Raw genomic sequence first — 17,914 nt, forward strand, 5'->3', positions numbered from 1 at the left:
AAACGGTCCGCTGGGCGCTTTATTGCCATCATCACATCCGAAAAACACCAAGAGGCAATCAGCTGATAGCGCAGGGAGATCTGGGAAATGTAGTCGTATAGCAAGATAAGAGCGTTGCAGTAGAGGCGCAGAAAACTACAAGTACCACAGTTGACAGAGCGCCACATGGCCACGGATTGTTTGTAAACGTTTCAACATTCTCAAGAGTGGCGGAGGTGAATGTCTAAAGCCTCAACTTGTTGTTTTGTCTTCTTAAAACTTTCACATACGTTATAAAATATATCCACACGAGTTCTGATATTATGAAACTTAAAAGTAAAAACTAAATTTAGTTAATTATTGCATAACGAGTACATTGCTTTCAATTGACTTTTTTACTGTTGTTTTCATACGGCGATACAGATATTTCTATACATCCAACCAATACAGAATAACATTTTGAAATTTTCATAAAAACACTGATTAATGTAATAATATGGCCGTTTTTGCCACAGTTTTTTTTATTCTTCAGGGAGAAGATCTTCCCTCTAGAACACTAACAATGTTATCTTTCTTTCTTTCTTTCTTTCTTTCTTTCTTTCTTTCTTTCTTTCTTTCTTTCTTTCTTTCTATGAGGTTCAAGACAAAGATATAGCTCTGCCGCAATCCTTTCATTATAAAGTGACACCTGGCTCTGTAAAGCAGGTGAGGCGGTTTAACTTCCTCTTCTTCTGAATGCCTGGAGGCTAAACGTACTGTATGAACAAGGCACGTTCAAGGAACTAAACTAGCCTATATTAAAAAAATATGTTGCTAGATTTTTCTGGGCAGGATATGGGTGCACTTTCTATTCTGTTTCTACTTAGGCTATTTAAAAACAACAACAACAACAACTTTGAACTCTAACCTTCAGTGGCTCAAAATGCGCTTTTTACTTGCCTTCAAATAGTTCCAAACATTCATTAGTTTCTTTCTTCTGTTCAACACAAAATATATAGGCCTACTGAAGAAAGATGAAAACTTGTTTCAAGAGTAGGCAAAACAAATTCTATGGAGGTCAATGGTTACAGGTTACAGCTTTCTTCTATTTGACAGAAGAAAGAAACTCAAAGTTTTTTTTTTCTTTTTTTGTTTTTGACAAATGAAGGGAATTTAAATTTTTGAGTGAACTGTCCCATACTGAAATGAGCATCACACAGTTCCTGTTATTCCCTGTAAACAGTATTGTAGAGAAGATCCCAGTACATTCTGAAATGACATTTCTTCTCCATTTTGATGCTTTTACTTTGAACTTCAGAGAATGCCTAGACCAGTGTTGGTCAAGTAACAAGTAACACCAGTAACAAGCCTGTTTATTTCATTTAACACTTAAAAAGCATCTCAAAACATACCAAATTAAAATTAAACAGATAATTGTATAATTTGGAGTCAAGCATGGCCTTTTAGCTTTATTTGAAAAATGTTAACACTTAACAAATGTATATCAAACATTTCAAAGTAATGACATACTTCATATAAAGAGACATATTTCATATACATGGCATACTGAAATTAATTTCCCACTGTTTCCTAAGCATTTGCAGTCATTTGACAAATTTAAACTTCTTTATTTAAAAAGTTTTAAACATATTTTTGCTAAATATTTGAATAACAAAAATACATTTATATTGCATATGCAATCGTCTTGATAAATGTAACCTTGTTTAGTTATTCAGCAAGTATATTTGTGTAAAAAAAACAGCTACTCTTTTTACCTTCATACAAAACTGTTGAATTTATCTACATAATTTATGGCAAGTGTTTTAAAAATAATATTTAGTAATCCCTTACTTTAAAATTACAGTATAGTTACTTATAACTATTGAACTAAACATTGGTCTTGACTATAAATTAAATTCTTTTATTTCTGCCAGGTGATTGGCTGATCAGATATTTGTGTTGATAAACACTTCAGTGGATAATAGCTTTAAAAAAAAAAGTGTTGTGTTTATTAGTCTTGGGCTGATTTTTTTATTTCAGTAGAACACGCTGATTCTATACAGTAGTATTTCTTTTGTAACTCTTATGTTAACAAACAGTGAAATTCTGAATTCAAAGTGACTGTGTATAATGAAAGACCATGATAAATTTACACTGAGGAATTTAAAATTATTTTTTACTATCAGGGACATAAGGAGGAGAAAACACATGACTTATGCTTTCCTATGATTTCCCCCAACCAAAGCTTGTAGGTAAGTAATTTGCTTTATACACAGTTGGATTGAGAAGTTTTACCAGACAAACAGCAAACAAAGTGCAGTAATGTCTTCATCAGTTTGTAGTGTACACCCTCTTGTGGCAAACAAATATTCAATGTTGAGGCCTTAAGCACTCTGGCAGATGTAATGTTTTCACCTAAAGTCTCTCTCGGTCCTGTTGTGGTTTTGCCGTCTTTTCTATCTTGGTTTCCACCCATTACTGCACAGCAGTTGACTGCACTTTCTGCTGTCTAAAGCACATTCCTCCGTCTCTGTGTGTTTATGTGATCAGTAGTCATCCCACCATTAATAGTGTTTCGATCGGTTTGGATCCACTCAGTTAAGCCCTAGTAGAGAACAACAGGGTAACGTTCAATGCATGTTCACCTACTTAAACTAAACATAACATAACAAACCAAGAAAAAGAGTTATTTTATTTAAATATTTATTAAGGAAGAGGCATGGCCTAAAATTAACTTCAAAAAGCACCACCGGTTGTATCCTAAACTAGTCACAAGGTGGCAGCAGTGGCTATGAAACAAGCATGAATGAGGAATTTGTAAGTGCATTTGCCTGCAGGTTAATTGATGGTAATTTGGACAAATTTCTATTAAACATTGGTTATTTAGGGCCCATTTGTTGCTTGATATTTTACAAACATGAATACGTGCTATCTAATAAACCATATCTGTAATTAATTGTTCAGCATTCAGTCTCATTAGCTTTATCACTATTCACAAAACACATTCTAAATAGACTAGGGATGGGTTTTAAGGTGAACAATTGCAGACCGGGTACAGATGCAAGCTGAGACTGCATGCAATGCTTTTAATGCATACGTTTACCCCACCACTAACCATACCATTTACAGTGACGTCACTAGCTCTATTTTATTTTTTTATTGTTGCAAAAATTTTACACCACAAAACAGGGAACAATAATAAACATTGCAAGGCATGGTAACTATTAAAATAAAAAAATATTAATTAAATTTTTTTCTTAAAAATGAAAATAAATAAATAAATAAATAGAAATAGAGAAGGGAAAGAAAAGGGGAAGGGGGTGGGGGGGTGGCGGTGTCCAAGGGGGATAAAAACATAATAATAAGTATTTTGAATACTAATTCATTTAAAGCTTTGAGCCTCTTTATTTCAGAAAGAAACACCTGGGCCTGATTTTTTTTCCCATTTACAACAATAATTATGATATTTAACATCAGAGAAAGAAAAATGTAAATCGCATTTGTAAAAGAAAATATCTTCTAGAACAATTGGGTGGACTGAGATCATCTTTTGTGAAAGCCATATATAAATGTCAAACTAGAATTTAGATGTTCTCCTACTTAAACTAGCTCTATTGAGTGCATGTGTTTGAGATTGCATGTCAGAGCTTGTATGTGCAAGTCTGCAGCCAGAAACTATTGGAAAATGTCATATATCTAAACTATTTTTGACATTAACGTTTTAACATTAACTAGATAAGGAATATGTGTACATAACTTACAAATATGGATTACATCAGAATTTGTATTCTATTTGTATTCATTATAGTCATTTAATGTGAACCATACTAGGCTCAAGTGTGTTATACTGTGTATAATAATAATAATAATAATAATAATAATTTATTCATTCATTCATTTTCTTTTTGGCTTAGTCCCTTTATTAATCTGGGGTCACCACAGCGGAATGAATCACCAATTTTCCAGCATATGTTTTAAACAGCGGATGCCCTTCCAGCTGCAACCCATCACTGGGAAACACCCATTCATTTTTACTCACAAACATACACTACGGACAGTTTAGCCTTCCCAATTTACCTACAGTATACCACATGTCTTTGGACTTGTGGGGGAAACCAGAGCACCCAAAGGAAACCCACGCAAATGTAACCCCGCCAGTCCTATGCCACCCAACCCGCTCTCATCTGGTATTGAACCGGCAACATTCCGCATGGGAGTCAGTTGCTCTACCAAGGATGCTAAAGACCATGGCCTCTAGCGTTTGTCACTAGAGCACCTTTAGAGGTTGTTTGTGTAACTGAGCTTGCCTCAGTTACACAAACACCTGGGGAACATGTAAACTTTACACAGAAACGCCAACTGACCCTGCCAGGGCTCGAACCAGCGACATTCTTGCTGTGAGGTGATTTTTGCTACCCACGGCGCCACCACCATATATATATACATATACAATATATAGGGCTGCGTTTGCGTGGGTTTCCTCCAGGTGCTCCGGTCTCCTCCACAAGCCCAAAGACATGTGGTACAGGTGAATTGGGTAGGCTAAATTGTCCATAGTGTACGTCTGAATGAGTGTGAATGAACCCCAGAGATGGGTTGCACCTGAAAGGGCATTTGCTGCGCAAAACATATGCTGGATAAGTTGGCAGTTCATTCCGCTGTGGCGACCCTAAATTAATAAAGGGACTAAGATGAAAAAAAAAAAATAAATGAATGAATGAATGAATGAATGAATTAAATTGTCCGTAGTGAATGAGTGTGTATGGATGTTTCTTAGTGATGGGTTGCAGCTGGAAGGGCGTCCGTTGCGTAAAACATATGCTGGATAAGTTGGCTGTTCATTCTGCTGTGGCGACCCCTGATTAATAAAGGGACTAAGCCGAAAAGAAAATGAATGAAATAATGAATCAATGAAAATGAAATGGTAAACTGCAATAAACACTGTAGTACATTGCAGTAAATTGGTGAATTGTAGTAATGTATGCTTAATTGTAGGAAACAGTACAGTAATGGATGTTTTGTTGAAATATAGGCTGTTGTTTATCACAGAAACTAAAATACTTGCACAAAAGATTAATTCAAGTACTGTACTGCAGTATGGTTCAAAAACATTGTGTTTACGACTAATTAACCTACTAGAGCATTTTTCATGTGGGTTGTTACAAAAAAAGTAAACAATAGGCCTGCCCTACACTGCATGATTAAATTCTTTAATAATCAAATAATTAAATACCAGTTCACAGGACTTCAACTAGAATATTTCAAAAACCCATTACCTGCTATTTATAGGGCCCCAGGATTTTTTTTATTTAATTTTCTTGTCAACAGCGGAAATCCCATTTAAAGGCCTCGGTCATTACAGCGCATCCCTCCAGTTCTCGCGAGAACTTTCGGTTGATGAGCGCCACTGAGCGCAGTGACGGCAGGCTGGAGTTCGTAAAGCGACGGAGGCAAAACTGTAGTGAAGCGCCTTACGGCTGGGGCAACATCCACATCATCTCTTCCCCCTCTGCATTGTTGCCCCTGCCTTTTTTGCTATTTTTTAAACGAGGGGCAGGATAACCTTTAAGAATTATGCTTAGAAGCCGCGTTCCTCTTTCTTTTTAAGTGATTATTTGCAGTATTCCGACCCTGGGGACCGCATCTCCCCAAAGTAGCGGATTTCTATCTTTTCCTATACATTGAAACATCCTCCACAAACACGCCGCGCAAACAAGTTCATAAATGGGTGAGTACAACAGATTTGCACAAAGTCAGTTGATTTGAAGCCAGATGTTGACATCGCCGAGCTAGTGATGTGCAATGTAAAACATTAATGAAACTGAAAAGCATTGATAGGGCTTGCATGATGCCTCCGTCGCACTATTAAAACTGCATAGAAAAAGATCTGATCATTTCAAGATGTGGACACGTTTGCATTTCCCCCTTTTTCTTCTCTGCTGCTCAGCGATCACGAAGAGTTAAAAGCTGAATTTCATTTCCCTTCTGAGGTTTCCTTCTCTCTCCTCCGGCTGTCCGTTATGTTTCTCTTCACGTGGCTTTTGCTATATTGTTTTAAATAAGGTTACTGATGAACTCTCTTTTTACTTTTTATTATAAATATAAATATATTTGTAACGTGACCTAAAAATGCAACTTAAACTTCTCTTCGCCTTTTATCTGTTTGTCTTTAGGGGTTGCCTTATAATGTTTATAGTTCTCAGTGCAAATAGACTTTAGTTTCCTTTTGACCAATGCAGATTATTGCATGTGTTTATGTGTAAATGTCACTATTTTTCTTTTCTAGACTGTAATATTCTGAAGTAAATTGATCATTTAGAACTATAGGTGCTTATTAGCCTATGCCAGAAATCTGTTAGCAATAATAATATTGCATAAACACAACAAAAGGCTTATATATGCATCGGACAGTTGTCTTTTTTCCTGTCATTGGCTGTTCCTAAAGTTATGCAAAGTGTCAGTTTTGTTGTTAGATAATTCATGTTTTTATATTTTTCAGAATTTGCCAGGAAGTAAAACACTCTATAAACATGTATTATTATTTTGATTTAGTGTCTAAATGTTAACGCCTATTTTGTGGCATTATAATGAGCATTCAATTAAAATGTCACCCTATTAATTTTGATGAATACTCATTTTTAGACTCATGTATATGTATATGCATGTGACAGTTTTTTTTTACGTCATAATTTTCAATAAAAATGCCATAACTTACATTGCTCAGCATATATATGTACACCCCTCACAAATCTATATTTTAACTTCTTATTTTCTACACAATATTATATTTGTGCATATACATTAGATTAGTCAGTACTGAAGCCAAATCTGAAGCTTATCTAACAAAATAATTTATGATAATGGTCCAAAAACTAGTACACCCAAATTTATATGTTGTAGAAAAATATTTAATGCAAAAAATAAAAATAAAGAGAAGCAAAAAAAAAAAAAAAATGTAGCTGAAATTTTGTAGGTTGTAATTTTATTTTGCAATATCTTGCTTGAACTTAATTGTATTATCTTTGTATTTCTAAATATGTTTGGTGACTAAAATATCATTTTAATAATATATATCTGTTTAATAAATCTGTTTTGTTTAAATGCACCAAAATGCATTGCTTATATTCACTGAAAAATTTATAAAAATAATCATTTTCAAAATGTCGTGTACTCAATCATTCTGACCACTGTATGTCTGGATAAAACAGCAGATTCTTCTTCCGTCCTTTTTTTAAACAATAATTGCCTGGTGCATTATTGTTTTCCAGTAGTTCTGGTTCTGAAACTACTTTTTCAATGCATTTTCCCCCCTATTGAATTTTTTTAAAGTTTTATTTTAAAGTTTAATCAAACCCTTTAATTTGAAGCAAAAAAGTATATGAAAAATATATAAATTTGACAAGAAAGATGTGTCCTAACAAGAATATTTTGTTCTTAATGGCTCCCATTATGATAAACGGCAAATATAAAACAGTTCATTAAAGTCATTTGGTTATATCCCTAGAAACAATGTATGTCATTGCAAAATGCATATACATTTGAAGTCAGAATTATTAAACCCCCTGAATTAATAGCCCCCCTATTTCCCCCAATTTCTGTTTAACTGAGAGAAGATTTTTTCAACACATTTTTAAACATAATAGTTTTAATAACTCATTTCTAATAACTGATTTATTTTATCTTTGCCATGATGACAGTAAATAATATTTGACTAGATATTTTTCAAGACACTTCTATACAGCTTAAAGTGACATTTAAAGACTTAACTTAATTAGGTGAACTGGGCAGGTTAGGGTTATTAGGCAAGTTATTGTATAATGATGGCTTGTTCTGTAGACAATAAAAAATATATATTTAACTTAAAGGGGCTAATAATTTTGACCTTAAATCGGTTATTAAAAAATAAAAAAATGCTTTTATTCTAGCTGAAATAAAACAAATAAGACTTTTTCCAGAAGAAAAAAATATTATCAGACATACTGTGAAAATTTTATTGCTCTGTTAAAAACATCTTTTGGGAAATATTTAAAAAAGAAAAACAAAAATCAATTTTGCCATTAATTATTAATAATTCAGATTTTTAATTGTAAATGCTTGAGAAGGTGTCGTAAATATGCCATTGGTGGTGCTTCATTGATGTGGGCAGAGCTAAATATTTGTATTGGCTTGTTTTGCTCTCTTCAGCTCTCTAAATATTGTAAATAATGTAGTTTTTCTATTTTGTTCTAAATGTCACAAATATGTCTTACATTAGGTTGTTTCTGTGAATTTACATTATGTGCTTTAAATAGAGTTGATTTCATTTGTGCATTTGTTTACTAAACAGACGGCCTCCTTTTACACCCACAACCTCATCACGGTCAATATGGGCAGCTGTAGCCAAAGCTCCTTTTAGCATCCAAATTCAAAAAAAGTAGTTTGCTGGTGCTGTTGTTTAACATTGCATTGACAAAAAGGCACAGCAGTCATTTTTAAAGAATGCCCCACCATTATGGAATGAGTTAGTCATAAATTGCAGAGTCATCCCTGTAATCTCATATGTAAGATTGTGTCACACTAAGCAGATCAGAGCCTATCATTGGCATTGGATTACAACCATTCATCAGTTACATTACGGAGCTTCTTATTGAATGAAGCACTAACAGATGTGCAGTCTTCTTATGATTTTGTTCAACACGCTCTCTCGAGATTAGCTCTTCAATAAAGAGAGACATCTTTGACGAAACATCAGCAGGAGAGAGTCGTACGCATGTCTCTGATGCTTTAGCTAGATTTATCAAAGTCACAAGATCAACAGAAATACATGGTAAAAATTTAAATAGCACGATCAAGGTGCACATCGCTCAACACGTTTAGATAATTCTTTTGAGTCTAAAGCTATCCGTGTGCACTGCACACCAACAATAGGGTTTGTTAGGAAAAGAATAGGCTTTTTTACTGTTTTGTTTCTAGTCCACATATCTAAAAATTCTTAAAATAAGAAGCATTTTTAGGACAAGCGAAACATAATGTCTTTTTTAAAAATAAATAATATGTCAAAATGAAGCAAGTTTTTCCTTAAAACAAGCTAAATAATCTGCCAATGGGGTAATCAAAATAATCTTATTCCTAAAGGAAAACCAAGATTGTTCTACGTACCCCAGTGGCAAATTATTGTTGTTTGGACAGAACTGTGTGTAGGTATAGTGTGTCCACAGTCATATTGGAGTGATGTAGAGACACTAGGTCTCTTTTTTACATTTCCTGGCGTTAAAATAGGCTTCAAATCTCTCACATTTTGAGGCCCACCGCAGTGTGAAGTAGGAGTGCGGTTTCCCCACCCACTGAATAGATTGACAGCCACTTTTTAACATGTCTCCATAGTAATGTGTATAATCAAATCAACAAGACAGGATTTGGCTTAAACTGGGATTAAAATATCTGTTTGGCTGATCAAAATATGCATCAAATAATCATTGGTAAAGTTCTAACTGTAGTATTTCTCACAAACATTACATAAGATCTGCATTCTTCATGTCTGTCTCTGTGCTATTTGTCTGACGTACCTGTGACGTAGATTGAGGCACACTTTGACCGAAAAATCTGTCAAATCAAATATTCTGAAAAGTATAATAAATAATCTGATGGGTGTTTTGAACTGAAAATTTGAAAACACATTCTGGAGTCATAAAAGATTTATCTTAAATCTTGAAAAAGGGGTAAAATATGTGTCATTTAAAGAAAAGCTCAATTCAAACCTTATTCTGGCATATTATACTTAAAACATGACAATATTTTTGCTTGTGTAGAATATGCTTTTTAATTTAAGATTTTTTAGATATTTGGAGTAGAAGCAAGACGAAAAATCTAAGTAAGAAAAGCTTTTTTTGTTTGTTTTTTGCAGTATTGTTTATTGGTGAACAAACGTGAGCGATTATGAATATTAATGGCCAGCTGTGTATACCAAATATTTCAAAACACAAATCAATGACACATGCTGGACTGATATGATCCAAAAATCAATCTGACAAATGATGCGTGCTTTGCTTTAAATTAAAAGGTGAAGAGAAATCATTTCACTGACTGAATAAAAAATGTACTTGTTGCATATATAGTGCAACATTTCAGAATTTGTGTTTAAAATATCTGATTTGGCTTCACAGAAGAAAGCAGGTTACACAAGTTTGAAATATTCCTTGTTTGTAGATAAAGCGATAAAGACTTTTAGAACACATTTAGAATCGGTCAATCAGCCATGAAACCCCCAAAAACACACATCTATTATACATTTGGTGGCTTATTAAGTGATTTAATAAACATTGTTACCAGGCTGAAGCTAAAATTGATTTTGATAATGATTTTCAGACTAGCCTTCCTAACTCACTTATATATACTATATACTATAGTTCATTACTTATAATCCTTATTGGTGGCGTTCTTAAAACATTAAATTCCCCAAAGGTTTTTGTAGTGATGGCACAAAATAACAATTTTTGGTATCCCAACTAACAATGAACAGTTTTTAAAGGGATAGTTCACTCAAAAATGAAAGTTGACTCAGAATTATTTTCTTTGTTCCGTTGAATGAAAAAGAAGATATTTTGAAGAATACTGAAAACCGATAGCCATTTAGTAGGAAAATGAGATACTATGGAAGTCAATGGCTACCAGTTTCTGACGTTCTTCAAAATAATTTTTATTGTGTTCAACAGAATAAAAAGGAATTTAATCAGGTTTGTAAATAATTTTTTTAATTAACTTATACCGATTTCAAAAAAGATTTTAACTGATTTTATTGACAGTAAAATGGTATTGACAGTGAATCTGTGAAATCTACATAGGATAAAGCTGCGGATATGCACGTCACTATTGCAGCATTTCTGTAACACTGTTTGGTTTAACATTGTAACATTGTTGGGTTTAGGGTTGGGATGAGGATAGGCGTTAATAAAATACAATTTATTGGGTAATTTTAATAAAAAAACAAATAATATTCTGTACAACTACTGTTTTTACGTTACTGTGAGGGTTGGGTTTAGGGTTGGGGCGTGGGGTAGACGTTAATAAAATACAATAGATGGAAAATGTCAATAAAGATTTATAAAGATATATATTTTTATACAAGATATCATGTTACTAGCGTTGCCATAACAGCACAGTAAACGTGCAAATGTGTCCACAATACTACACAGAAATGTCCTATTAGCCAATGATATCTCATGGCCAGGGGTGGACTGGCCATAGGGAGCACCGGGAAATTTCCTGGGCCTAGTGGTCATCTGGCCTGCCACAGTGATTCTGCCAACCCCCCTACCCCCCACCTCCTTTTCATACATATTCGAGCGCCCCAACCCTGCACCCCCACATACCCCCATCCCTACCCCCGCTCCTTACTTTGGTCTTCGAAAATGTTTCCCGGGTAAAAAATTCTGTCCCAGTCCACCCCTGCTCATGTCAATTCGTAACTTTTTAATTCAGTGGCTAATTCCTATGAATTTCTACAATCTTAGTACAATTTAGTAAGTTAATTCAGTATGATTTTGGGTTTAGGGGTGGGGTTGGGTTGGGTGCCACGCCTCCTTTTAAAAATTGTACATTTTCGTATGACTAAACTCTTACGAATTAGCAACTAAACTGACAAGACATAAAATAGTAACATTTGCTTGTGAGATCAGGCTGTGTCAGTGTGTTATTTGATTGGATTTTCCTGACGTTTTTGGCTTTCTGTGTGGCTCATGCATAAATTAGTATATGAGCGGAATATCCACAGTGTGGAATAATGAGCTATATTGAACTTTGACTGTGGCAAGACACCAATCACTTTTACGGCTGTTTCAATGATAACAAGGACGTGATTGGAAACATAGGTAGGACAGAGAAAAAACTAAGGTCAGCTCCATAGAAGGACACGATATGTGATGAAATGTTCTGTTATGTCTAATTTCCTGCATGTCAAACACAATGCAGGCACATAGTAGTCACCAAACGAACAAGTAAATTTATACAGATCACTCCCTCATAGACCCAGGTGACTGTAAAGATCATTTTATAATTTGAAAGCAGGACTTCCTTCATTGTGTCGGTCATACTGAGCGTTGCACTTTTTACCATTCATAGTAATGCGAGTGACCTGGTTTTTATTTATCTATAATCTTTGGTGAATTTAGCAGTGTGGCGCATCATAGCCTTTTTGCAGCTGAAATTTTTTGTTATTTTTTCTCTTCCTGACGAATATCTCACCAAGTCAAACTTGCAAAGTGTGAACACACATTTCATGAAAAGTTTGGTGTGAAGAACACTTAAGAAGCTGTGTGTTTATATCGAAATGTCTGTGCATTGAAGATTCTTTATGGTCCCATAGTTACAGTAGAAAACCTTTATTCTTGTTTATTTCTTCAGCATTTTCTCACACTCATGTGGTTCTTGACTTTTATGAATTTCTTCTTCTTCTTCTTCAAAACAAGATATTTTGAATGCAATTTTGTGCAAAAACAGCCATTGACATCCATTGTAAGAAGTCTATGGAGGTCATTGGCTGTTTTTTTTTTCCCTAGCATTTTTCAGTATTTCTTCATTAATGTTCAACAGAAGAAAGAAACTCAAACAGGTTTGGAATAAGTTTAAGATGAGTAAATTCGTTTTTGGGTGAACTATCCCTTTAAGAGTGCAGGGAGTTATTCGCCTCTGTTTTGAATTAAACATATCTCTTAGTGAATTCTTCATAATGATCAAGGGCTCCCTGTGAATCCTCATACCGCATGCAAGTTAATGAAGCCCCGGTTTCCTCTCTTACTGTTTTGGCCGCAAGCTCAGCCTTCACTATTCCTCCCGAGTGATGTGGTGAGCTTTGGATTCTGGGATGTGTTGCACTGTACTCAGGTCTCTTTACTATCATGGCTGCTGTGTCATGCTCATTCATTGCCCTTTGGCAGTGAATGGGGAAGTGGTTAGAGAAGCTTGGTTCTCTGTATGATGAGTTCCTCCTATAATGGAGCTTTTAAAACATACAAGTTCCTTAATGTAAAGGTTTGTGTACTTTTGTTTTTTGTTTAGGGGTAAACCTATTGTTTCATTGTCACAAAATCACCAAAATGTGTTTTCAAGATGATTTGATTTGGCAAGTCCTGAATAAAATTTCCAACCAAATTTGTTTTTGGCCTAATTTCGTTTTAAAAGTGACATCAAACTAATTCTTTTTATTACTTTTTTTTTTTTTTTTTTGATAATCAGGGCCTTAAATGGTTGTACACATTTTGGATTGATTTGAGGTTTTTAGCAAATTGAATTATTCATTTCATCTTCCAATAAGAGTGCTTTATGCTTTATTTGACACATCTTACCATGTTCAAATCCATTAATGCCACATTTTTGTCTGCAAAAGCTGCATAGAAAATGTGAATTTCTCTTTGTGGGCCTCTTTGTTTTGTATGTGTTATAGATCTTCATAAAATATTCCAGAAGAGAGTTATTTTGGATGGCATAGATGTACTGTAATAATTTTTTGTGCATAGTACCAGAGGGAAATGCAAAATGTGCATTAAAAAGCCATAAGTCTTTGTGTCAGAAGGAAAAATAATAAGGCTTTCCTCATAAAAGAAGTCATTTTGTAGCATGAGTAATCATTGATTTCTTAACTGTGCAGAAGATTGCTCCATACAAGAGTTAAAGAGGCAGACACACTAAACGTCTCAGTCACTTCACGTAATACTACACTGTAAAACCCAACAGTCAACTTTATTAAATAAAATGAGTGTAGTTAGCTCACAGTTAACTGAACGTTTATTCTACTCGCTTGAAAAGAGTTTTGAACTCAGTTGTTGAAGGTAATGAGTTAATTAAATACCTCATCACTTCAACTTAAATGGAGTAAGTTCACAGTACTCATATAGATCAGTTTTATAACTCAAATGGTTTGTTGCAATCTGTTTGCTCAAACGGTTTGAGTTGCCTTAACTTATTGGGTTTTACAGTACTCAAATTGCTTCATTTACTCAAATGGATTAAGTTCACAGTACTCATTAGGATTAGTTTTTGAACTTAAAGGGCACCTATGGTAAAAAATCTACTTTTCAAGCTGTTTGGACAGATCTGTGTGTTGGTGTAGTGTATAGACAGTCATACTGGGGTGATATGAACACACCCAGTCCTTTTTTTTCAATTTAACTACAAAAAAAAAGGGTCGGCCAATTGGAGCTGTTTTCAAATCGATCGCACCATTACGTAGGTGTGCGATTCCCCCGCCCACCAAATTGATGGACAGCTGCGCGCATTAACATGTTCCGGTAGTCGCGTGTATATGTCAACAAGACCAGGCAGACATACGCAAAGCAACTGGGAATAAAAGGTCTGTTCTGTTCGTTAGGATCAGCAATCATCATCAAATGTGATTAAGAGTAAGTTTCACATGTTTAAAGTGTTTAAAACAGAATATGTGTGTAATTAATTACAGCGTTTTACTTCAGTTTTACTTCATCAGCACAGCCGTGTGTCAGAACAATTATAAAAGAAGACGCTTCAATCCCGGTTTGTGGAAGTTAAATCAGGTTTATTTTGTACATTAGCATAACAGATATCCACAAAGTACTTGAGGTTAGCCTTAACTAGGCTAAGCGCGCTCTGTCTGTCTGCCTGTCTGCGTGTGTGTGTATCATCTGCGGGTGTGTGTGTGTGTGTGTGTGTGTGTGTGTGTGTGTGTGTGTGTGTGTGTGTGTGTGTGTGTGTGTGTGTGTGTGTGTGTGTGTGTGTGTGTGTGTGTGTGTGTGTGTGTGTGCGCGCGCGCGCGCGTGTTAACTTTGTAACGATATTGTGTGTGACTCATCAATGCAACTTCACAATACTGATTAGTAAAGGTTAGTTCTTACTGTAGTATCTCACAAACGCTACGTGAGACCTTCTTCCTTTAAGTCTGTCTGTTGTCTGACGCAGCTGAGGGAGGAGGCATGTAGAAACAGTGGGCGGGAAAGAATCGTCTTAAAGGCGCAGTACGACAAAACCACCCCCTGCTGGAAATCAGTATAAAACAGCATCTTGTAAAAGGTATAATGAAAAATCTGATGGGTATTTTGATCTGAAACTTTATATACACATTCTAGAGACGCAAAAGACTTGTATTAAATCTGAAAAAAGGGGTAACCTAGGTGCCCTTTAAATTGTTTGTAGCAACTGGTTTCCTCAAATGGTTTGAGTTACCTTAACTTTTTGGGTTTTATAGCGTAGAGAAGATCCACTCTTGCTAGTATGAAAGGTTTGTACACTGTTGTGCAATAACTCCAGATTTATTCATCGCATACAGCTGAAAACATCTGCTGAAAGCACTTTTGTGGATTAATAATTCAAGTTTTGTTGCACTCTCTGAGCATTTTGCTTTTAAATCATGCCTTTAAGCCATTGGTGAAACTTTGGAAGAAATCTAGTATGTTCTCATATATCCGCAGTAGGCCCAAGCGCTTTGTACACAAAAGTACCTTCATGATTTATTAACTTGTTTGACTTTGGAGAAGCATAAGAGAGAGTTTTGTGCCTGCTTTAAGGAAGTAGTCATAGACTTTGTGCTCAGAAGAGTGTGTCTTAAACGCTGCATCATTTAATGGCATGTTAACGGCGTGTTTTATGCTTCTGGGAAAAGTGCGTCATTTTGTGTCTTGCGTCAGTCTAATGTTAGTTTCACTAAGTTATTTCACATGACCCAAATCTAACCCACATTATCAGCAGCATGGCTCACACAATTTTGGTAGCGGACACACGGCAAACCACATGTGGTTGTGCGTTTAGGAGAATCTTCCCCATTTTTTTTTTATAAAGGCTTAGTAAACATGTGGTTTGATCAGTCTCAACATTGTAGATGGATTCTAATTGTATGTTTGTGGTTGCCAATTGGAGTCAATCTTGTATTGTTTCGTTGCACTCCTACAGAATATTTCCTATGATTATTTTTTTTGTGTTGAATTAGTTTTGTATACACAGTGTATTGTATTTTTTTATATGCAAATATATAACAGTACAGTAAATGGAAGCACGGTGGCTCAGTGGTTAGTACTTTCGTCCCACACCAAGAAGGTTGTTGGTTCGAGTCTTGGCTGGGCTAGTTGGCATTTCTGTGTGGAGTTTGCTTGTTCTCCCCGTGTTGGCATGAGTTTCCTCCGGGTGCTCCAGTTTCCCCCACAGTCCAAAGACATGCGGTATAGGTGAATTGGGTAAACAAAATTGGCCGTTGGCGACCCCTGTTAAATAAGGGACAAAGCCAAAGGAAAATGAATGATTAAATGATAACAGTACAGTATACATAACCTTATTCATAAAAATTGGTTTAATTTTTCTTGTCATGTATTCAACAAAGATATTAGTAAAAGACTGGATGCACAAAAAATTTGTTATTAAATATTTAGTTGATCCAAAAAAATAAAATAGTTTTTTTTAATTTACTCACCCTCATGTGGTTCCAACACCCTGAGACTTTCATTCATCTTCAGAACACAAATTTCGATTTTTTTATTTTTTATTTTTTGCTGATTTTTAATAAAATGTTTTGATTAATTTGAGAACGGCGACACGGTTGCACAGTAGGTAGTGCTGTCACCTCACAGTAAGAATGTCGCTGGTTCGAGCCTCGGCTGAGTCGGTTGGCGTTTCTGTGTGGAGTTTGCATGTTCTCCCTGTGTTTGCGTGGGTTTCCTCCGGGTGTTCCGGTTTCCCCCACAGTCCAAAGACATGTGGTATCGGTGAATTGAGTTGGCTAAATTGTCCGTAGTGAATGAGTGTGTATGGATGTTTCCCAGAGATGGGTTGCAGCTGGAAGGGCATCCGCTAAGTAAAACATATGCTGGATAAGTTAGCAGTTCGTTCCGCTGTGGCGACCCCAGATTAATAAAGGGACTAAGCTGAAAAGAAAATGAATGAATTAAAAATTTGAGAACTCTTTAACTCTCAATAGACAGCTGTTGTCTCAAGATTTTCATCCAGAAAATGAACCAAAAACATTGTCAAAACATTTCATGTGACTTCAGTGGTTCAACTTGAATCACACAAAGCTCCAAGAACACTTTTGTGCACCAAAATGTAAAAACATCTTTGTTTGCATTTGTCTTCCAAATCAGCTCAGTGTGCAGTTCATGTTTACTATGGGCATTATGATGCTATTGTGTTGCACTGTTGACTCTAATGGCAAATACGTTGTACTGCCATAGTAAATGCACACCCTGACCTGACATAGAAGAGAACACATTGGCATTTGCACAGTTTTTCAAGTGTCTAAAATGAGCTTCAGTTCTTAGCAACCACCTAGAACTGGGGTTCCGAAACTTTTCAGCCTGTGACCCCCAAAATACTGTAACAATACCAGTGACTCGCGACCCCCAATATCCTCTGAGGGGGTTATAAATATATAAGTCTATCCAAGTCTATTCATCATTTAATTTTGGAGAATGCCACTTGGAGACTATCCTCCATGTTCAATTTCGAATGTATTTATTTTTGATGTACGTGAGTGCAGTAAAAGTGTCAGAAAGTTTACCTGGTGCCATAAAATGAATGTGCTGTGTCTTTAAAATTACTTAATCACCCCAGGGGGCACAAAGAATTTAAAGGCTTTTTATTTGCATGTTGTTGTTTTTTTTTGCATGGGTGATTTCTTTTGTCATCATACATAGCATTCACTTACAACAAAAAAGAAATGTGTATCTATTAAGTTTAATACCTTATATTATTTACATCTACATTATATTAGATATAAATTAAACATTAAAGGACACCTAGGTTACCCCTTTTTTCAGATTTAATACAAGTCTTTTGCGTCTCTAGAATGTGTATATAAAGTTTCAGATCAAAATACCCATCAGATTTTTCTTTATACCTTTTACAAGATGCTGTTTTATACTGATTTCCAGCAGGGGGTGGTTTTGTCGTACTGCGCCTTTAAGACGAGTCTTTCCCGCCCACTATTTCTACATGCCTCCTCCCTCAGCTGCGTCAGACAACAGAC

At 35.4% G+C, this 17,914-nt stretch overlaps 1 protein-coding gene across 11 annotated transcripts in view; it reads left to right on the top strand.

Moving 5' to 3' along the window:
• The first annotated feature begins 137 nt into the window (after positions 1-137).
• Positions 138-17,914, top strand: part of sh3kbp1 (SH3-domain kinase binding protein 1) — a 116,114-nt gene continuing 98,337 nt past the window's right edge. For 3 of the 11 annotated variants that reach the window (XM_073940800.1, XM_073940803.1, XM_073940806.1), the window contains exons 1-3: positions 138-215; positions 616-684; positions 2,145-2,210. In XM_073940800.1, coding sequence (XP_073796901.1) covers positions 2,174-2,210 — 37 coding nt within the window. In that variant the 5' untranslated portion in view covers positions 138-215; positions 616-684; positions 2,145-2,173. Of the gene's footprint in view, positions 216-615; positions 685-2,144; positions 2,211-5,394; positions 5,687-17,914 lie in introns of those variants that run through there. The other 8 variants (XM_073940801.1, XM_073940804.1, XM_073940808.1 and 5 more) reach the window with 3 other exon arrangements.

The sequence above is a fragment of the Danio rerio genome, chromosome 24 (assembly GCF_049306965.1).
Source record: "Danio rerio strain Tuebingen ecotype United States chromosome 24, GRCz12tu, whole genome shotgun sequence".
Classification (NCBI taxonomy): Eukaryota; Metazoa; Chordata; class Actinopteri; order Cypriniformes; family Danionidae; genus Danio; species Danio rerio.